The 23690-nt window shown below is 41.7% G+C and overlaps 2 protein-coding genes across 2 annotated transcripts in view; one reads left to right on the forward strand and one right to left on the reverse strand.

Annotated features, from left to right (window-relative positions):
• Window positions 1-14269, reverse strand: part of CALY (calcyon neuron specific vesicular protein) — a 98418-nt gene extending 84149 nt beyond the window's left edge. The window contains exon 1 of the mRNA XM_053692167.1: window positions 14250-14269. The gene's annotated coding sequence lies outside the window, so the exon portion shown is untranslated. The remainder of the gene's footprint in view (window positions 1-14249) is intronic.
• The window catches only part of LOC128639908 (uncharacterized), a 205391-nt gene that overhangs the window by 173409 nt on the left and 8292 nt on the right, over window positions 1-23690 (forward strand). The window contains exons 1-3 of the mRNA XM_053692164.1: window positions 432-512; window positions 10882-10948; window positions 19664-19710. Coding sequence (XP_053548139.1) covers window positions 505-512; window positions 10882-10948; window positions 19664-19710 — 122 coding nt within the window. The 5' untranslated portion in view covers window positions 432-504. Of the gene's footprint in view, window positions 513-10881; window positions 10949-19663; window positions 19711-23690 lie in introns of the transcript that reaches the window.

Here is a 23690-nt window from a genome sequence, read left to right on the forward strand (position 1 = left end):
CTCAGTAAGAATGTGCATGTTTTGATAGTGGAAGTATATAGTAATGTTTTTTTAAAATTGCATGCTCTTGACTTGGCCCTTTAATACATTGAGCACTATGATGTAACCTGCGTTTCCTACTCTCCTGAGGCCAATTAGAGACAGCTATAAATGAGACACAACAGTGTGCAGCCAATGGCTGAGTGCAATATGGATACACCTCCACATCTAACATTAACTGCAAAGCCCATTATTTGCAGAATTAAATTACAGGACAAAAGATTATATTGCAAATATTATTTTTTTACTACATTTAGTTTACCATATTGTAATACATCGTCCCTTTAAGTTATTATTGTGCAGGCACTGTCCATGTGATATATTGGCTTGTCATTAAGTTAGTGCAAAGTCCCCTAAATGACATCACATCTGAACTTTGTTTCCATTTTACAACCTGGTGTGGTTATAATACATGAACAAGAGTGTCTAAAAAACATTGCAGGCATATTCTCACAAAGGCGGACCATGAAGGGGTAAATATGCCACAGTATTTCTATTAATTCATTTATTTGTATTTTCAGATTTCACTGCTGAACCTAGTTACATGCTTAGCACACTATTGTTGTATATATATATATATATATATATATAGATCCGCGTCAAGAAGGGCACTCTCAGGATTTGTAAATTCAAATAAAAAGACTTTATTCATTCATCAACACAGAATAGTGGACGTTTCGGCCCCTATCCGAGCCTTCATCAGGACATATAAGATCTTTGATTTGACTATTCTGTGTTGATGAATGAATAAAGTCTTTTTATTTGAATTTACAAATCCTGAGAGTGCCCTTCTTGACACGGATCTACATATCTACATTTTGAAGATTGCACCCAGGTCTACTACACACCACCTTGGTTGGAGTGCTGGGCCACTGGCTAATTGTTATAATATATATATATAATCATATTCAATTTTACCTAACTAACACAGGCACTGTTATTTATTTATATGTGACTGATCCATAACTAGATATAGAGTAAAAGTGTTCATATTTGTTTTATTATATTCATTATTACTATTATTAAACTTAAAGGGATATGAAACCCCCCCAAAAAATGGTGTGATTCAGACAGAGCATACAATTGTAAACACATTTCAATTAACCTCTATTATCAAATTAGCTTAGTTTCCTATGATATTCTGTGTTGAAGAGATACCTGGGGAAGACATGTGAAGCACTACATGACAGGAAATAGTGCTGCCAATCTAGTGTTCTTGCAAATGGATACCATTCTTGAGTAACTGCTGCTCCTAAGCATACTGCTTTTCAACAAATGAAGCCAAGAGAATAAAGACAAATTTGATAATAGAAATAAAATTATAAAGTTGTTTAAAATCATATGCTCTCTTTGAATCTTGAAAGAAAAAATGTCGGGTTTTCATATCCCTTTAACATGTTTACCCTGAAAACAATATAAGCATGTTCTTCTAGAAATATGTGATTGACAGAATGAGGTGAGGAAGCCTGACGATAGGATGAGACCGGATTCATTTGAGACGGACTGAAATAAGCATGAGGATAGTTAGAGACAGGGGATTGAAAAGGAAGAGGGGGGAAAAAAGGATAGAAATATGAAACTAAATATGCAGAGAAACTATTTAACGATAGACAAATAAAAGGTATTCATGAAATAAAGGAAACAAAAGAAGTAACAAAATTGACACTGCTGAAGGACTGTGTTTTAAGCGGTACGTTAAAGGGAGATAAAAGCATGTTTTATTATGCACCAGAAATTAAAGGGACATTTAACACTTTGAGATAATAATATAAAATGATAAATCGTATATAAAAACAACTCTGCAATATACTTTCATTATTTATTTTGCTCCCTTTTCCTGTAATTCCATTCTGAAATTGTGAGCTTTTCAGTTCCTGTTAGAAATGGAAGTGCAGAACGATGTTGTATTCAAAACAGTCATTGGCTGCACACTCTAGCGACCTATTTATAACTGACCCTAATTGGCCACAGCAGAGAAGGTAACCTAAGTTACAACATGGCAGCTCCCATTGTTTTATAGACGCTAAAATTTTACACTTATTTTGTCAATATTTAAACAGCTAACAAATTTAAAAAATACATTTACATGTTATTCTCAGACTGATCTTTTCTTTGACTGCATCAATCTACCTAGCATTTATTCAGTCTTTAATTTCCCTTTAATTAGTGCATTGCAAAATATTTTAATACAAAATAAATGTTTTATAATAATTTTGTCATAAAAATGTGTATTGTATTGCAGTCCAGGCCCTTGAAAGGTGTCTTAAATATTGTTTACCTTATCTCTTTTGCTGTAGCCAGTTAGAGATATAAATTAGCTCCTGATTAAGCAATCACTGTGAAGCATGAAGGAAAGTGAGGGTTCTGAAGTTTTCTAAACTCCATGGAAATACTAAAATTTTCAGATATAAATTGCAGGAAAAGCAGGTAAAATAAATAATGAAAGCATATTTCAAAGTTTTTTCAATGTGCACAAATAAACCTTTTATGGGCAGTTCAATTTTGATTTTAAAGGGATAAAAAGGTCAAAAATGAAATGTGCGTTTCAATTTGAAATAGAATCTTTGCAAATATACTTCTATTAGCAAAAATGCTTCTAGTAAAAGTTATTACTTTTTTTCAGCAGCATACTGTGCACCAGCATTCAAACACCACACCTTCTCAGAGTGCCAGCAGTGGCTTGGCTGATGCTATATACTGCCAGCTCTCTAGTCATAAATAGCATATGTGCATATGCTGCAGAACCAGTAAATAATGTTTACTAGAGCATGTTTGCTAAAGGAACTAAATTGCAAAAATGCTCTTATTTAAAAAGGAAATGCACATATCAAATTTTAATTTTGATATATTCCTTTAGTGTCCATTTAAAAGGGACATGATTCTCAAATATTTTCCATCTAATAGAGAATATTTCAAAATGTATTACAGTGGTTTGTTTTTTGAAAAATGGATAGGCATGAAACCAACTTTTTATGTGGGAGTTGTAATATAACCCTTTAATTACATTTCTTACCAGTACATTGCTCCATGTGTTGAGCAGGTAGTTTTAAAGGGCAATTAAAGTGATCAAATGCTCTACTTGTACAGCATGCCACTGATCTAATCAGCAGCGCTAGTCGCACAGCTAGGTTGTGCGACTAACGCTGCTAATTGGATCAACAACAGTTTTCGCTAGGGACTAGCAGTGCTCTGCGGGTCCAGAGAGGTAATTAAACTATGTGTTAAACATAGAGTTGCAGCATCACTAGTGATAAAACGACGTGTTAGGAATATGAAAATATTCGTACTTTTTAGGTACATGCATTTTATATATCCGCAATTAATCAATTGCAAGTGATCTACATAAAAAAATAGCATGTTGAACTATAATTTTGCTAAAAAAAATTAAAGGGACAGTCAAGTAAAAAAAACTTTTATGATTTAAATAGGGCATGTAATTTTAAACAACTTTTCAATTTACTTTTATTGCCAATTTTGCTTTGTTCTCTTGGTATTCTTAGTTGAAAGCTAAACATAGGAGGTTCATATGCTAATTTCTTAGACATTGAAGGCCGCCTCTAATCTGAAAGCATTTTGACAGTTTTTTACCACTAGAGGGCGTTAGGTCATGTGTTTAACATAGATAACATTGAGCTCATGCAGGTGAAGCTCCTAGGAGTCAGCACTGATTGGCTAAAAATGCAAGTCTATCAAAAGAACTGAAATAAGGGGGCATTTTGCAGAGGCTTAGATACAAGGTAATCACAGAGGTAAAAAGTATATTATTATAACTGTGTTGGTTATGCAAAACTGGGGAATGGGTAATAAAGGGATTTATCTACCTTTTTAAGCAACAAAAATTCTGGTGTTTAGTGTCCCTTTAAATTATGCTTACCTGATAATTTTCTCTTCTTCAGATGGAAAGAGTCCACAGCTGCATTCATTAATTTTGGGAATTCAGAACCTGGCCACCAGGAGGAGGCAAAGACACCCCAGCCAAAGGCCTAAATACCTCCCCTACTTTCCTCATCCCCCAGTCATTCTGCCGAGGGAACAAAAAACAGTAGAAGAAATATCAGGGTGAAAAGGTGCCAGAAGACTAAAAATACAGACGCCCCACAGAAAAAATACGGACGGGGAGCTGTGGACTCTTTCCATCTGAAGAAAAGAAAAATATCAGTATAAGTATAATTTAAGTTTTTCTTCATAAATGGAAAGAGTCCACAGCTGCATTAATTACTTTTGGAAAAACAATACCCAACCTATAGAGGACACTGAATGCAAAAGCAGGAGGGTACAAGAGGCAGCCCATTCTGAGGGCACCAGGCCTGAAAACCCCTACCCAACAAAATACGAGAACAACTTTGAAAAAAAGGAAAAAGCCTAAGGACACTGACCCGCAGATAGTCCACAAGCCTTGCTAGAGACCGCAGGAACTAGACTCGACTGAGTCAACAGCCTCCAGGAGACACCGTCTCCAGCAGTCATAGAAACATAGAAACATAGATATTGACGGCAGATAAGAGCCATAGGCCCAGCAAGTCTGCCCCACCTTACCTAACAGTATAAACTTATCTAGTTCGTAGGATAGCCCTATGCTTGTCCCATGCATTTTTAAAGTCCCCCACAGTGTTTGTTGCTACTACCTCTTGAGGAAGTTTATTCCATAAATCAATCACTCTTTCTGTAAAGAAGTGCTTCCTCAAATTACTCCTGAATCTACTACCCTTTAGCTTGAGCTCATGACCCCTTGTTCTTGAATTTTCCATTTTATGTAAAATACCCACAGCCTCAGTTTTACTAAACCCTTTAATGTACTTGAAAGTTGCTATCATATCACCTCTTTCCCTTCTCTCCTCTAAGCTATACATATTTAGGTCATTGAGCCTATCCTGGTAAGTTTTATTTTTTAGACCATGTACCATTTTGGTAGCCCTCCTTTGCACAGATTCAAGTTTGTTAATATCCTTCTGAAGATATGGCCTCCAGAACTGCACACAATACTCAGTCGGTCTCCAAACAACACACCCCTTACTAAAGAAAGGGAACCAGCTACCGTATTCTTCCACAAAGAAGAAAAAACACGGAGAAAACATGATTGTACTTGTAAAGCGCGGCTAATCCCCCTTAAGGGACTCAAGGCGTTGCTCATCTTATCAACCTTGAAAGGAGAAAATGCTGAGTAGACCTCGCCGGGGATCTAACCCTCGGTTTGCTACAGTGCAGAGTAGCCACAGTGCATTAGTATGCTGAACTAGCTGTCCAGCTAGCAAAAGGAACTCCAGAAAAAAACCCTAAAAAGGGCACAACGAGTTCTAAATAAAAACAGAGCAAAAAAACTGAGAAACCGGGTCAGGCTAACAGAGACCCAACCAGTCTCATAGAAACAAGGGGAGGCAACGCCCAGACCCCAGAAATACAGAAACCACAGGATAAGGCCGTGAGTCTGAAACAGAGAGAGGATCATCCCCTAACAGTGCAACCACACTATAAAAAGCAACTGAAGACGAAGGTCTCCAAGTCGCAAAAAGGTAGCTCAGAATACCGAAATATTCAGAAACTAAACCTCGTGCAGCAAGCTCAGATAGGTCTGACAAACAACACCTGAAGCAAAAACACTGCACGCTGCAGTCATCTAAAAATGACCCTGAAACTTAAATACTTGCAGGGCAAGTAGAAAGCAGCTGAAGATAGGATCCTTCAGATTGCTAAGAATCCACTAACCAGCGAATAACGTCGCATGCTATCTAAGAGTCGCCAGTCCTTCCCACAAACTTGAACGTGGAGAAAGGACAAAACTCAAAGAGGCTTACTGTACCTTGAATGCTCAGAGGACGAATTAGCAGAGCAACAGATCTCAGATCCTGCTCCAACACTGGACCAGCCCAAGCGACAGACATGTCTGATAGACAGGGAGGGCAGAAAGACCCCAACCACAAGCCCCCAGGGAATGGAAAGAAAAGGGGGGACTCACCAACTCCAACAGAGCTTGGGTAACAACCCAATCCGATGCTCCAAAATAAGGCACTCCTAAGGAGAACCCCTAGGACCTGGAACAGAGAAAAGTGCAATAGATCCGTAAGAAGACCTGTCACAACTCTCTTAGACAGTCTCTACGTAGAGAGATCAATTTCCAACAAGTGGAACAGAGCCCACAGAGCAGCAGATGCTGCCCCTTACAGAAATAAGCCACCTGACCCAACCTCTTACACACAGGGCAGGACAATGACCCTCCAGAGAGAGGAAACCCCAGCTCATAAGAAAGACAAACTATCCCCTCAAAAGAGAAGGGCACAGATAAGAACAGCGTACATGTCCACAAGACATGAACCCATAGTATGATCAAAACATGGACCGAATGAAAAAATCATCCAGACACCACTGTTGACCCAAAAGAGAAAAAAACTCCCCATGAAGAGGAGCACACTCCGTCCGAAGGACAAGTCAGGCCATAAAGTTTATAACCAGTACCCAAAGGTGGATGTGAACTCTGGCCTTCCTGCTTGCAAGCCCAATGAGCTAGCCCCTATGTCACAACATAGGGTCCCTGAAAAAACTGGGTTGTCCCGAACCATTCCACAGGATCATAAGTCTCCAGACATCCAAGAAGGATCCAAGACAAGAACCCTGGACCCAGAATCGTCCTAGAACGAACGACACCACCAGGGAACACAAGATACCCGTCTGAAGCAATCATACCTCACAGGGGATGAAAACCTGGGAACCCGGAGAACAGGTACAGGACTCACTCGTAATTCCCAGCCCAAAGGGAAGAGAACACCCTTAGCTGGAGGTCAACACCCCCCCAAATTTCTCTGGAGCCCAAAGGCCCCAAGGGCAACACTAAGGGAAATGAGAACGAGAACAGAGTCACCCGAAGGAAGGAGTAGAAAAGAAAGGCTAGTCTTCATAATCCTTTCAGATTAATGTTCCAGAGGACCACACCCAAGAGAGAAGAATGCAAAGCATCCCGAACCCAGGCAGAAAAACATCCCCTAAGCAAAAAGCTTGGAAAAAGAGACAACACCTCCTATCGCCCCTCATATGGAGACGACTAACTCCTGAAGGAAGACATAGCCTCACTGCCTTCACTTCCTAATTAAGCAGCCAAAGCCACCAGAAAAAACGGACAAAGTCCAGAAAGTCTCGACCCAAAGGAAGAGAACCTCTAAAAAGGAACAAGTCCTAAAAGGACACTTCCAAAGAGACCATGAAAGGCAAAACCATAAGAACGGCGGTATGAAGGACCTAAATCCTCCAAACCTCCAACCCACAACGGGAAGGAACACTCTAGTTCCCGGAAAAATCAGAAACGACTGAGCATGTTGCTGCGGATCTCAACAGAGTCCCGGCCCACTAGATTGAAAGGCGAATGAGGACTGAACCAATCCCCCGTGCCCCTAAGCAACCACGGAGCATCAAGTCCTCTCAGGATGCTAGTTGAAACTTGTAAAATAAAACAAGTAAACAACACAAATCATATTGTGATCACCCTCACCGGACATAAAAAGGCGCCACGTGTCTAAACTAGGCCTCAAAGACAGAAGGATTTGTACCCAGCCAGGACCAGCCTGAAACTAAGGGCCCCAGCACTGTCAAGGCCACATAGATTCTCCCCCGAGATGGAGGGATAAAGAACAGTCAGACAGCATAGGACTAGTACATCAGAACTGGAAAAGAATACACAAATAACCAATACTATAAGAAGATTACGTCATCCCCTTATGTCTATGCATGCAAGCCAGTCGAAGACTGAGAATCCCCAGACCCATTAAGAGTGGGATCCTCCAGCAACGCCAAAAAATGTGCCTCAGTAGAACACGAAGGCGCGCCAGTCTATAACAAAAGGTGCAACATACCTCCGCCGGGACAAGATAAGAAAACACCGGCCCCGAAGGTTGACTCTCTGAGGCCTCAGGGGCAGTCGCTCCCCAGGAGGGCTGAACTGGACCAGGCGATACCACGCCTAACGAGCCCCGGTTAATGGAACACAGACAATATTGTAAGCACCCGGGAGGTGCGGATGCGCCAGCTCCAAAGATATGGCCATGCGGAACCGTGTCGTAACCTCCGGTGGGAACAAGCCACACTCCGTAGAAGGATAAGTAGCGTTTGGGTTACCTGCATACATAGTAAGAGATGGTGGTAAGCAACTTGCCTTGTGGGAAATAGAATCCCCAGAGGCGGATGGCTCAGTGGGCACCTGATTCCCCAATCCCGAGGAACAGAGCACTCTAAAACGGCATTCGGAACATAACTGATGGGCATGTATCACCCGGGCCAATTCATATTCTTCGCATGAAGTAGAGTCCGTCTCCAAAAAATCAGAATAATGGACCAATAACAAAAATCTAAATGGCACCTTACACCCCCAATGGCTGGGGCACCACCTCCAGGGAACCAGAGACCAGCGCACCAGGATTTCTCCGTCGCCACACGGTCAGGAATATGGAAATGGAGAGCCAAAATGTGGCCACACCCAGTCACAAGGAAAACAGTGCAGTCCATGCAAAAGCACGCACAACTGTAAAGGCCGCCTTACTAGACATAGGCCGTTATGTTCCAAAATAGCCATGAGCCGAAGCAACATTACACAGTAGCAGACAGAATCACATAACAAACATGATTATAAACCCCCCTGTTCAATAACCCCACCTCAGGAGATATTATCCCTTGATTCCTAGATACAAAAAGGAGCCTCACTGAGACCCTATATTAAAGTTATCCCCGAAAGGTTGTAGCCCCTCTCGGATAAACAGTTGTAATTACAATACATCCATGATGAAAGTAAAATGAAACAATCTTACCGGAATCTACGCCGTGGAACAGGAACACGGCCCTTCAAGTGTGACAGATATTAGCGTCGCTTCTGCCATGGACTTGAGAGAAAAAAGCAGGCAGCGAAACTCGTCAACGCTGATTGCTTGTGGAGCTGTTAATATGAGTCGGGATGGTTTCGCAGAAAGACTTTCCCTGCATCTCCGGACTCTAACTTTCACCCATGCTCTGACTGAGAGGCTGACAGGACTACTTAAAACTCCAGTCCCATGCCGAAGAGTACTACCCCCATAAGAGACTATCGAAAACTTCTGACACTTCTCTGCCAACCTCCTGGGACGAAAGGCAAAGAATGACTGGGGGATGAGGGAAGTGGGGGAGGTATTTAAGCCTTTGGCTGGGGTGTCTTTGCCTCCTCCTGGTGGCCAGATTCTGAATTCCCAAAAGTAATGAATGCAGCTGTGGACTCTTTCCATTTATGTAGAAAATGTGTAATTTTTTACAGTCCAGGGGCATACCCCTTTAAAAACATCTTTAGTATTCTTCATCAAATTTGATGTGCCTGTGGCCAATTAGGGACAGATATAAATTAACTCCTGCATTGATTAAATGGACATGAATCTCAAAAGTTTTATTTTATGATTTAATGATTAAATAACTTTCCAAATTACATCATTCTCTTGGTATCATTTGTTAAAGTAGCAGCAATGCACTACTGAGAGCTAGCTGAACATAATGAGTGAGCCAATGACAAGGGGTACATATGTGCAGCACCAATCACAATGAATCTAGCTACCAGTAGTGTACTGTTGCTTTTGAACCTACCTAGGTATGATTTTCAGCAAAGAATGCCAAAGGAAGGAAGCAAAATAGATTATAGAAGTACATTGGAAAGCTGTTTAAAAGTGTATGCTCTACCTGAATCATGAAGAAAACGATTTTGATTTCATGTCCCTTTAAGGAATCTGTAGGGTCAGCGTTCTTAATCCTGAAGAATTCAGTACAGACTACCTGTGTACAAAGGGGTTTTTTTTTTACAATAAAAACTTACAAAGTAATTGAAAGTACAGTACATTACATTTTTTCTTAACTATGCATAATTAAAAATTTTAGAACATTTTTAATTTAATGTCCCTTTAATTGCAAAAAGTTGGAATTTAATAGTTAAAGGGACAGTGTACAGTAGAATTAGTCTCCCCTCAATGTGTTTCCAATGACTTGTTATACCAGCTACAAAGTATAAAATGTATGGGAACTTGCTTTCTTAGTTATATTTTTGTATATGAAATAGCTGACTATGCTCATTGAAACCACAACCCATTTAAATGGGCTGATCTTGCAGGAAGAACAGACATCTTTATCATATCTATATCTCTACACAAATGCCTCCTTATCTTATCTCTTGTCTGTATAAACAAAAGTCAATACTATAGAGAACAATTGAAAATAAACATATTTAGTGCCTATCTCTCCCACTGGAAGGATGATTACAGATGATGGGCCGATTTATCAATGTCTGGCGGACATGATACGCTGTAGCGGATTGTGTCCACCAGACATCGCTGAATATCAACAGTGTACGCAGTTCTGGTGAACCGCTTGTGCAATGCCGCCCCCTGCAGATTAGTGGCCAGCTAGCAGGGGGTGTCAATCAACCCGATCGTGCACGATCGAGCGGATTCCTGTCCGCCGCCTCAGAGGAGGCGTATGAGTTAAGGAGCAACGGCCTTAAGACCGCTGCTTCTTAACTCCTGTTTCCAGCAAGCCTGAAGGCTCAGGCGGAAACAGATGCATTGGGGCCGATTGACTGTTTGATAAATCGTCCCCGATGGCTCTTGTTTATATAGTCATTCTATAGAGAAAATGTAATTACTTATATGTTCAGTATAGGTGATGGTTTTAAATAGCAAAAGCAGCTGTTTCAAATGACAAACTAAAGGTAAATTAGCTATTTGAACACAATTTAACTCACTCCAGCAGGTATAATAGATCAATGTGAACACATTAAAGGGGATAAAATGCTTAGAATAAGAGTTTGATAATACAGAGGCCTCTTCCCTGACCACTAGCATTGATACATTCCAGGATTTCAGTGACTTTCGTGTGCATTGCTGCTCTGCTAATTCTCACCATGGTGCCCGGCAAGATCAAGGTAAGAATGTCTTATGTGAGAGCTGAACACAAAGACGGGGTACACAGAGACGCTTATGAAAAATGCATATTGCATGGTCAATTAATTACAATGCAATGGCGTGGTATGCATTTTTATAAGCATTCTCTTTTAAATGAAAAGCAAGTGTAACCATTAACTAAAACCAGTCTTCCATCTGAAAAGTCACATACATGATAGAAATGATAGAATTACCCAAGAAATTGTAACAAGTGAAATGGTACAGTCCATAATAAGTTTATTGGACCATCTTAGTTGCAGTGGCTATTTGTGGACCAACATTAAAAGGGCAGAACATTTTAAAGAGGACATGATCTAATTCATTATAATATTTAAAGGGACAGTAACAACTGTGTAATTACAAGACATTTATGCTACTTTGCTATAGAATAACACATCAGCTAAGTCTAGTTTTAAGACAAATTATTTAATGAAAACTCCACCCACCCCTTGCCTTATTTGGAGGAGCCAATTAGGGCTGGTGTCTGGGCAGACAAGGCGAGCCACAATCATTATGTTAGTATAAAGTGAATTGTTTTAACGTTGCTATCAGTTAAAGCCAATTAGGGACATGTATGTAGCAGGGTTAGCCATGATAAGTCTGTAGTGTGTATGTGCAGCTATGGGAAGGAGAAAATCCACAATTTCCAGAGCTAAATTACATGAAAGAGGGGCAGAGCAAATAATAATAAAAAATTATATAAAAATCTCAAGGTGTTCACTGATCTTTTAAGGGATAATTACCCTTTAATGATTTAATTAGAGCATACAATTTTAAACAACTTTTCAATTTACTTCTATTATCTAATTTACTTCATTATTGTGATATCCTTTGCTGAAGAAGCAACAATGCACTACTGGGAGCTAGCTGAATGCACAGGGTGAGTCAATAACATGAGGCAAATATGTGCAGCCACCAGTCAGCAACTCCTGAGCCTACCTAGGTATCCTTTTCAACAAATAATGCTACGAGAACAAAACACATGATATAACAGAAGTAAATTGGAAAGTTGTTTAAAATAGCATGGGTTGCATGTCCCTTTAAGTATCTTTTAGTGCCAGGAGGATATTATTGCAAGTGACATTTTATTTTTATACTATGCATTTAAAGAATCGCATTTGTCCATTGCTCATTTAACAGTTAAAATACTACAGGTAAACAATTCCCAAAATTATAAGTACCAGAATCATTCCAGCAGTCAGTTAAAGGGACATAAAACCCAAAATATGTATTTCATGATTCAGAAAGAGCATTCACATTTAAATAACCTTCCAATTTAGATCTATTATCAAATTTGATTAATTTGCCTAGTATCCTTTGTAAAAGGATCAGTAATGCACTACTAAGAAATTGGGTGAGCCAATGACTAAAGGCCCATATGTACAGCCACCAAAGTAGCAGCTATCTCCCAGTAGTGCACTGCTGCTTCTGAGTCAGCCTACGTATACTTTTCAAGAAAGGATACCTACAGAACAGAGCACATTAGATAATAAAAGTACATTGGAAAGTTGTTTAAAACTACATGCTCTATCTTAATCCTGAAAGTATAATTTTGACTTAACTGTCATGTAATTTTAAACACATGTCCAATTTACTTTTATCATCAAACTTGCTTTGTTCTCTTGGTATTCTTAGTTAAAAGCTATACCTAGGAATGCTAATTTCTAAGCCCTTGAAGGCTGCCTCTGTTCTGAATGGTTTTTTACATTTTTTTATAGCTCAACAGTGTTAGTTCATGTGTGCCATATAGATAAAATTGTGCTCGCGCCCGTGGCGTTACTTATGAGAGGCACTGATTGCCTAAAATGCAAGTCTGTCAAAAGAACTGAAATAAGGGGGCAGTCTGCAGAGGCTTAGATACAAGGTAATCACAGAAGTAAAAAGCATATTATTATAACAGTGTTGGTTATGCAAAACTGGGGAATGGGTAATAAAGGGATTATCTGTTTTTAAACAATACAAATTCTGTCCCTTTAAGTTTCCTGTAAATAAGAATTACCCATTACAAAGCCCAAGGCTTTCTAAATGTGCGTGTCATGCAGTAATTATATATATATAATTGCTTACAGACTTAAATAGAGGCAAATGGGATCGAAATACTGCAAAGTCTACATTTCAATAAATAAAAATTAATAACTGTATTTCATAGCCTAAAATAAAGTCAAGTATTAACGGCTATTCCATTAGCAGAAATACAAATGAAAGGATTTAAGAACATTATAGACAGTTGCAAGCTGTTAGATGGCCGGGCACAGTTTACATGGCTCTAGGCTACTTAATAGTCTTCACCACTGGCAAAGGATGAGAGAGAATCATGATTTACCCATAATACCCAGGCATGTCATATAACCACAGGATGGGACATGTATAAAAAAAATAGGTCAATATTCAATGCAGAATCATTTTTCCAAAGGGACATTATGGTATTTGTCAACAAAATCATATTAAAGAGATGCAAATGATTTAGTGGCAAAAGCCACATCAATATTTTTTACAACCTCAAAACATCATCAAATTGTTGCCCTCTGGCCAGTCAAGACTTTTCTTCATGTCATCCAACTCAAACATGTAACAATTTAATTGTTACAGTCAAGAAAATATGCTGTTCTCAGAAAAATCCCATGTTGCAATATGTCAGGAAATTAAAATGTGGAAAATAACATGAATCTAATGTGCAAGTACAATTGCATAGATTTTGATTACCAAAGCAGTTAAAGGGATTGGAAAGTTAAAATAAAGTTTAATGATTCAAAGAGCGTGCACAGTTTTATCATTTTCATAAAGTTATAAAGCTCTGATATATTACACAGTACTATGACATCAAGTATAATATTGCAAAATACAAAAACATAAAATTATGCTTACCTGATAATTTCATTTCCTTCGATGGGAGGAGAGTCCACTGCTTCATTCATTACTTGTGGGAATTAAGAACCTGGCCACCAGGGGGAGGCAAAGACACCCCAGCCCCTCCCCACTCCCCTCATCCCCCAGTAATTCTGCCAAGGAAACAAGGAACAGTAGGAGAAATATCAGGGTATAAAGTGCCAGAAGAATAAAATAAAATTTAAGGTCCGCCCACCGGAGAAACGGGCGGGTGCAGTGGACTCTCCTCCCATCGATGGAAATTAAATGATCAGGTAAGCATAATTGATATTTTCCATCTTAAAGGGCCATGATACCCAAATGTGGAAACACTAGTAAGTGATGCAGCATAGCTGTAAAAAGCTGACTAGAAAATATCACCTGAACATCTCTATGTAAAAAAGAAAGCTATTTTACCTCAAAATGTCCTAAGTATTCACATCCCATTGGAAAGGACTTCTAAGCAGCAAATCAGTATGTCTGTCCCGGGACAGCTAAGGGATTGAGCCTTGTGCACTCATGCTATTTCCCCTATTCAGTTTAAGGAAGTTTACTATGAAATCTCATGAGAGTTAAGTGAAATCTCATGAGATCACAGTAAAAGAGTTCATGACCTCAGCACTGTTGATGTTGATTGGCTACTGTTTATTTCTTCAGTTTTTTTTTACCTGCAGCTAGACAGCAGCTGAATTATAACTTTTTACATAGAACTTACTCTGCTGAGCTGAGGAAATTGTGAGGTAAAATATCTTCCTTTTTTACATAGAGATGCTCAGGTGATATTTTCCTGTCAGCTTTTTACAGTTATACTGCATCAGTTTCAAGTGATTTAGCAAATGAGTATTATGTCCCTTTAATGGGAGGAGAGTCCACTGCTTCATTCATTACTTGTGGGAACAAATACCCAAGCTCTAGAGGACACTGAATGAAAAAAACGGGAGGGTAAAAGGAGGCGGACCCTATACTGCGGGCACCACAGCCTGCAGAACCTTTCTCCCAAAAGCTGCTTCCGCCGAAGCAAAAATGTCAAATTTATAAAACTTTCCAAAAGTATGTAAGGAAGACCAAGTGGCCGCCTTACAAATCTGCTCCATAGAGGCCTCATTCTTAACGGCCCCTAGTCGAGTGAGCCGTAATGCTCTGAGGAGGCTTGTGTCCCGCTGTCTCATATGCCAGACGGATCATACTCCTCAACCAAAATGATAGAAAAGTGGTAGAGGCCATTTGCCCCCTGCGCTTCCCTGAATACACAACAAATAAGGACGAAGTCTGTCTAAACTCTTTCGTGGCCTGAAGATAAAACTTCAATGCTCTAACCACATCCCCTGGATGAAACGTGTGTCTGCTCAGAAAATCAGCTTCCCAGTTGTCTACACCCGGAATGTGGATAGCTGATAGCAAACAATTGTGAGTCTCCGCCCACTCCAGAATCTGAGATACTTCCCTCATGGCTAGGGAGCTTCTTGTCCCCCCCTGATGGTTTATGTAAGCCACCGAGGTAATGTTGTCCAACTGGAATCTGATGAATCCGGACGACCCCAGAAGGGGCCAAACCCTCAGAGCTTTAAATATCGCTCGAAGTTCCAAAATATTTATAGGAAGACTCGACTCTACGAGTCCATCTGCCCTGTGCCCTTTTGGCACCCCAAAACAGCTCCCCATCCTGATAGACTCGCATCCGTGGTCACAATCTCCCAGGATGGTCTCAAAAATAATGTCCCCTGAGACAACTGCCCCGGTCGGGTCCATCAAGATAGGGACTCCCTTACCGGACTGTCTAGAGATATCTGTTGGGAAAGATCTGAATGATCGCCATTCCACTGTCTCAACATGCACAGTTGAAGAGGCCTGAGATAAAACCTGGCGAATGGAATGACATTTATACTGGATACCATAAGCCCGATCACTTCCATACACCTGGCCACAGATTTCCTGGAAGATGTCTGGAGAGCTAGACAGTTGGACGCAAGCTTGCAACGTCTCTGATCTGTCAAAAATATCTTCATAACTGAAGAATCTATTATCGTACCCAGAAATTCCACCCTGTTGCTGGGGACCAATGAACCCTTTCCTTCTTTTATCTTCCACCCGTGTGACCAAAGAAGAAGGAGAAGAGCTTGTGAGTGATCCTCTAAACTCTTTTGTGGCCTGAAGATAAAACTTCAATGCTCTAACCACATCCAAATTATGAAGTAACCTCTCCTTTGAAGAAGAAAGGTTAGGATACAAAGAAGGAACCACTATTTCCTGATTGATGTTACGACTCGACACTACCTTGGGAAGGAATCCCAATCCAGTGCGAAAAACAGCCTTATCGGCATGAAATACCAAGTAGGGAGGTTTACATTGAAAGGCCGCCAGCTCCGAAACTCTGCGTGCTGATGCAATAGCCAGTAGTAACAGGACTTTCCATGAAAGAACCTTAATGTCAGGAGCATGCATAGGCTCAAACGGAGCCCTCTGCAAAACCTTAAGGACCAAGTTTAAGCTCCAAGGAGGAGCCGGATCCCTGAAGACAGGTCTGATCCTAACCAGAACCTGAACAAAGGACTGAATGTCAGGAAGCTCCGCAAGCTTCCTATGCAACAGTATGGATAAAGCCGAAATCTGGCCACAGATTTCCTGGAAGATGTCTGGAGAGCTAGACAGTTGGACGCAAGCTTGCAACGTCTCTGATCTGTCAAAAATATCTTCATAACTGAAGAATCTATTATCGCACCCAGAAATTCCACCCTGTTGCTGGGGACCAATGAACCCTTTCCTTCGTTTATCTTCCACCCGTGTGACCAAAGAAGAAGGAGAAGAGCTTGCGAGTGATCCTCTAAACTCTTTCGTGGCCTGAAGATAAAACTTCAACGCTCTAACCACATCCAACTGGGTATTTGTTCCCACAAGTAATGAATAAAGCAGTGGACTCTCCTCCCATTAAAGGGACATAATACTCATTTGCTAAATCACTCGAAACTGATGCAGTATAACTGTAAAAAGCTGACAGGAAAATATCACCTGAGCATCTCTATGTAAAAAAGGAAGATATTTTACCTCACAATTTCCTCAGCTCAGCAGAGTAAGTTCTATGTAAAAAGTTATAATTCAGCTGCTGTCTAGCTGCAGGTAAAAAAAAGTGATCCTTTTTTTTGTGAGTGATCCTCCGCAAGACTGTAGGACGAAGCCTGAACCAGGATATCGTTCAGATAAGGAGCCACTGCAATTCCTCTGGCTCTCGCTACTGCGAGAAGAGTTTCCAGAACCTTTGTGAAGACTCTTGGGGCAGTCGCCAGACCAAACGGAAGTGCCACAAACTGAAAGTGCTGGTGCAGGAAGGCGAACCTTAGAAACCTGAAGTGATCCTTGTGGATTGGAACATGAAGGTAAGCGTCCTTCAGGTCTATAGTCGTCATGAATTGCCCTTCTTGAACCAGAGGCAAAATTGACCTGATTGTCTCCATCTTGAACGATGGGACTGACAAAAATTTGTTTAGGGCCTTTAGGTCCAGAATTGGACGGAACGTGCCCTCCTTTGGGACCATGAAAAATACCCCAGACCTCTTTCTGCCAGAGGGACTGGGACGATTACCCAGAGAGATGAGAGATCCCTCACACACCCCAGGAAGGCATCTCTCTTTTCTGGTCTTGAAGATATGTTTGACAGGAGGAATCTGCCTCTGGGCGGATAAGACTTGAAACCTATCCTGTAGCCCTGGGAAATGACCTCCAGAACCCAAGGGTCTATAACATCTCTTCTCCAAGCCTCTGCAGAGATAGTCTGCCCCTACATGGTCCGAGGACGGACCGGGGGCCACCCCTTCATGCCAACCTTAATTCGGCGGACTTCTTGCTCTGCTTGGCCTTGTTCCAAGAGTTAGCTGGTTTCCAAGATCCCTTGGAATGCTCCGACTTTGCGGCAGGCTGCTGGCGCTGAGACTTGTCCGCACGAAAGGGACAAAAAGTAGATCCCTTAGGCTTAGCCTTCTTATCCTGAGGCAAGAAGGCACCATTGCAACCCGTGACTGTAGATATGATAGAATCCAGGACCAGACAAAACAAAACTTTCCCCTTGAATGGGAGGGAAAGCAAACGAGACTTGGAAGTCATGTCAACAGACCACGACTTAAGCCACAGAGCCTTGCGGGCTAAAACAGAAAACCCTGATGTCTAAGCATTCAGGCGAATAATCTGCATGTTAGCATCACAAATGAATGAATGAGCCACTCTTAAGGCCTTGATTCATTCTAAAATCTCATAGAGAGGAGTCTCCACCTCGACAATTGCTGATAGAGCGTCACACCAGTAGGTAGCCGCACCAGCCACCGCAGCGACCGCCAGCGGCGGTTGAAAAACGAACCCCTGAAGTTGGAACATCTTCCGCAACATGGACTCCATCTTTTTATCCATGGGTTCCTTGAAAGAGCTATCCTCTAGCGGAACAGTCATTCTCTTAGCGAGCGTGGAGATAACACCATCCACCTTAGGGATGGTTCCCCACAGTTCAAGCTACCCGTCTGGGACGGGGAAAAGCTTTTTAAAAGAAGAAGAGGGGGAAATGGGTGAACCAAGTTTCTCCCAATCATTCTTAATAATGTTAGCCATTTTGACTGGAACCGGGAAGGCCTGGGGCACTACCCTGTCCTCATAAACCCTATCCAGTTTAGGGATCGAAGGTTTCTCCGGTAGTTTCAGTTCCGGAACCTCCAACGTAGCAAGCACCTCTTTCAGCAGAAAGCGCAAATGCTCCAGAATCGTAGCCAATTCTGACCCAGAGGCGACATCCTCCGATAAGTCGGAGTTGTCCTCCTCAGCGGATAATCTGTCAGAGACATCCAACGTAGTTGACGACCCCTGGGATGTATAGCTGTGCCGTACCTTCCGCTTAATAGGACGAGGCATTGCATTAATGGCCGTCTATAATTGATCAGCGAAGTTTGGAGGCTAATGTGCCCCTCCCGCAGGAGGATTAGTAGTGCCCTAGGGAACTGCTTGTGTAATCAGAGATGATTGCAGGGAACCCACCTCGCGGGATGGCAAACCCGCAGAGGTGGACAGCTCAGTCATACAAAATATCTTATTCTTTTTAGAAATGGCAATATTGTCAAAGCATGTGGAACAGAGTTGCATATGCGGCTCAACTGGAACCTCCTCACAATATACACAGTTAATGGGTTTAAATAAAGAGGGAGTATCCTCTAACATATCAGAGTCCTCCATAGCTTGCGCCTTTATTGCGGACTTGATCAAAAAATAAATGGCACCTTTATATCCAATGGCCGGGGCACTCACCACCTCCTATGACCCGGTCTACAAGAAAAAGCCTTTGTCTCCTCCAAACACAGGTCGAGAAAGAGGAAGTTGCAGAGGCCACACCCGTTCACATGGAGTGCCATACAGGACCGCCCCTGCACTCGAGAAAAATGCGCCAAAAAGGCCCTCCCTCAATTCCTCGCTATGAACTGTGTTCCACACTGACAGAGCCTTAAAGCCTTTACATAAATGTAAAGAAAAAATGTTCTGCTGCCTAAGTATCTCCAAAGGTGATTGGTTCAGATCTCTACAGTGTTAAAACACCTAACCAGGATATACAGTTTAGAGCAACACTTATTTAGTTCCCATTCTGCAATCATCCAAAAAGATTTTTTAGGCAGTTTTATTTATTAGATACGTGCACTATTTGGCTCATCTAGCCTGTTACTTCTTCAGCCATGAATAGTAAAAGGAGAGCAAAAAAGAACTGTGGCTGGAAAATGTGCTAAGTGCTTTGAGTCAGTATGTTCAGAATTGTAACACGTGATTCACATTTGTTGAATAACCTACAATTATTTTGCTTCAATTTTTAGGCAGCGACCGAAGAGGAAGAAAAACAGAGAGCCATGCAGCATGATATGTAAGTGAATTATGAGTGAAAATACATGATAGGTAGCATTTTTTTGTTTTTTTTACTTAGTTATTCAAGCAAATGTTAGTGTTACAGATTTAATATATTTTAACCCATTATTTGCCAGAGTAGACAGCAGTGCACTAAATAAATCAGTCAAGGGATTAAAGGGACATGAAACCCAATTTTTTTCTTTCATGGTTTAGAAAGAGCATGCAATTTTAAACAACTTTCTAATTTACTTCTATTATCTAATTTGCTTTATTCTCTTGATATTCTTTGCTGAAAAGCATATCTAGATATGCTCAGTAGATGCTGATTGGTAGATGCACATAGATGCCTTGTGTGATTGGCTGATACATGTGCATTGTTATTTCTTCAACAAAGGATATCTTAAGAATGAAGCAAATTAGATAATAGACGTCAATTGGAATGTTATTTAAAATTGTATTCTCTATCTGAATCATGAAATATTTTTTGGGGGTTTAGTGTCCCTTTAACCTCTAAATGACAGCTGATGTACACCGTTTTCTCTCTAAGGGATCAAATAACGTGGCTCTCGCTGAGAGTGTTCAAATCACTCTGTTGCCAAATGCCTTCTGGAGTGAGGCATTTGGTAATAGCGCCTCTCGCCGCTTTCAGTGTGACCTGCGCTATTACAGGGCTTAAAAGCCCTTAAAGTAATGGTAAATCCCAGCATTTAATAAACACTAGGATTTACCATCACTAAAAAAACATAAATTATGCTTACCAGATAATTTTCTTTCCATCTGTATGAGGAGAGTAAACAGATTAATTCCTTACTTGTGGGAATACAGAACCTGGCCACCAGGAGGAGGCAAAGACACCCCAGCCAAAGGCTTAAATACCTCCCCCCCTCCCCTCATCCCCCAGTCATTCTGCCGAGGGAACAAGGAACAGTAAGAGAAATATCAGGGTATATATAACAAGTGCCAGAAGAAAAAAAAAAATGTAGGTCCGCCCAACGGAGAAAAAAGAGCGGGGGCTGTGGACTCTCCTCATACAGATGGAAAGAAAATTATCTGGTAATTATCATAATTTATGTTTTCTATCTTAATATGAGGAGAGTCCACGTCTTCATTCCTTACTTGTGGGAAGCATATACCCAAGCTCTAGAGGACACTGAATGAAAACAGGAGGGTAAAAAAGGAGGCAGACCCTATTCTGGGGGCACCACGGCTTGCAAAACCTTTCTCCCAAAAATGCTTCAGCTGAAGCAAAAACGTCAAATTTGTAAAACTTTGAGAAAGTATGTAAGGAGGACCAGGTACCCGCCCTACAAATCTGCTCCATAGAGGCCTCATTCTTGAAGGCCCAAGAAGAAGCCACAGCTCTAGTTGAATGAGCCGTAATCCTCTGAGGAGGCTTATGTCCCGCTGTCTCATATGCTAAGCGGATAATGCTCCTCAACCAAAAAGATAGGGAAGTGGAAGAAGCCTTTTGCCCTCTGCGCTTCCCAGAATAGACAACAAACAAAGCCGAAGTCTGTCTAAAATCCCTCGTAGCCTGAAGATAGAATTTCAAAGACCGAACCACAACCAAATTATGAGGAAATCGTTCCTTCGAAGGAGGATTAGGACATAAGGAAGGAACCACGATCTCCTGATTGATGTTGCCATCAGACACAACTTTAGGGAGAAAACCCAACCCAGTGCGAAGAACTGCCTTATCAGCATGAAAAACTAGATAAGGAGGCTAACATTGCCATCTCAGAGACTCTGCGTGCTGAAGCAATAGCGAGTAGGAAAAGAACCTACCAAGACAGTAACTTAATGTCAACCGAATGCATGGGCTCAAAAGGAGCCCTCTGCAAAACCTTAAGAACCAAATTTAAACTCCAAGGAGGAGCAGAATGTCTAAACACAGGCCTGATTCTAGTCAGAGCCTGAACAAAAGACTGAATATCAGGAATCTCAGCGAGCCTCTTGTGTAATAACATCGATAGAGCCGAAATCTGTCCCTTTAAGGAACTAGCAGCAAGTTCCTTCTCCAAACCGTCTTGGAGAAAGGAAAGAATCCTGGATACCCTGACCTTATGCCAGGGGAATCCACGTTCTTCACATCAGAATAAGTAGATCCTTCACACCTTATGGTAGATGCGACGGGTGACCGGCTTTCTAGCTTGAATGAGAGTATTAATCCCTCTCTCAGAAAACCCTCTCTTGGCAAGGACTAAGTGTTCAATCTCCACACAGTCAGCCTCAGAGAATCTAGATTTTGATGAACAAAAGGACCCTGTTCCAGCAGATCCCTGCGACAGGGTAACCTCTATGGAGGAGATGATGACATATCCACCAGGTCCGCAAACCACATCCTTCGCGGCCACGATGGAGCAATTAGAATAGTCAAAGCTTTTTCCTGCTTTATGCGGGCCACTACTCAAGATAGAAGTGGGAACAATGGAAAAATGTAAACTAGGCTGAACCCCCAGGGCACTGCTAAGGCATCTATCAGCTCTGTCTGGGGATCCCTGGATTGTAACCCGTATCTGGGTAGCTTGGTATTGAGTCTGAACGCCATGAGGTCTATCTCCGGCGTCCCCCATCTGTTGCAAATCTCTGCAAACACCTTGGAATGGAGAGACCATTTCCCGGGATGAAATGATTGTCTGCTGAGAAAGTCTGCTTCCCAGTTGTCCACACCCGGAATGTGAATCGCTGACAGCGAGCAGTTGTGGGCCTCCGCTCATTCCAGAATCTGAGATACTTCCCTCATGGCTGGGGAGCTTCTCGTTCCCCCCTGATGGTTGATGTAAGCCACCGAGGTAATGTTGTCTGATTGGAATCTGATAAACTGGGACGAACCCAGAAGAGGCCAAGCCCTTAGAGCATTGAAGATCGCTCGAAGTTCAAGAATGTTGATCGGGAGAATAGATTCTTCTCGAGTCCACCGGACCTGTGCCTTCCTGGCACCCCAAACGGCTCCCCATCCTGATAGATTTGCGTCTGTAGTCACAATCTCCCAGGATGGCCTCAAGAAGGATGTCCCCTGGGACAGGCGATCTGGACAGAGCCACCAAGAGAGCGATTCTCTGGATCGGCTGTCCAGAGAAATCTGTTGGGATAGATCTGACTAATCGCTGTTCCATTGCCTCAGCATGCATAGCTGCAGAGGTCTGAGATGAAACCTGGCAAATAGAATGATGTCTATGCTGGACACCATTAGCCCAATAACCTCCATACACCGGGCCAGAGATGGCCTTAAGGAGGTCTGGAGGACAAGACAACTGGAAGTAATTTTGCAACGTCTCTGGTCTCTAAGAAATATCTTCATGGATACGGTATTCCACTCTGGTACTGGGATCCAGAGAACTCTTTCCTAAGTTTATCTTCCATCCATGAGATTGAAGAAGAAGAGCTCTCAAATGGTCTTCTACCAGCCGGCAGGACAGAGCTTGGACCAGAATGTCGACCAAATAAGACGCTACTGCCATACCTCTGGATCTAACCACCGCGAGTAGTGCCCCCAGATCCTTTGTAAAGACTCTTGAAGCAGTAGCCAGACCAAAGGGAAGAGCTACAAACTGGAAGCGCTGATCCAAAAAAGTGAATCTTAAAAACTTGAAGTGATCCTTGTGTATTTGAACATGAAGGTAAGCATCCTTCAAGTCTATCGTGGTCATCAACTGTCCCTCTTGAACTAAGGGCAGAATAGACCTTGTTGTCTCCATCTTGAACGATGGCACTGAAAGAAACTTGTTTAATCACTTTAGGTCCAGAATCGAGCAAAACGTAGCCTCCTTCTTTGGGACCACAAAAAGGTTTGAGTAGTATCCCAGTCCTCTCTCTGCTAGAGGTACTGGCACAATGACTCCTAGGGAGGAGAGATCCCTCACGCACCCTAGAAAGGCGTCTCGTTTTTCTGGTCTTGAAGACATGTTTGATACTAGGAATCTGCCCCTGGGTGGATGAGATTTGAAACCTATCCTGTAACCCTGGGCAATGACCTCCAGAAGCCAAGGGTCTTGC

This window comes from Bombina bombina, chromosome 9 (genome assembly GCF_027579735.1).
Source record: "Bombina bombina isolate aBomBom1 chromosome 9, aBomBom1.pri, whole genome shotgun sequence".
In the NCBI taxonomy this organism is placed as follows: domain Eukaryota; kingdom Metazoa; phylum Chordata; class Amphibia; order Anura; family Bombinatoridae; genus Bombina; species Bombina bombina.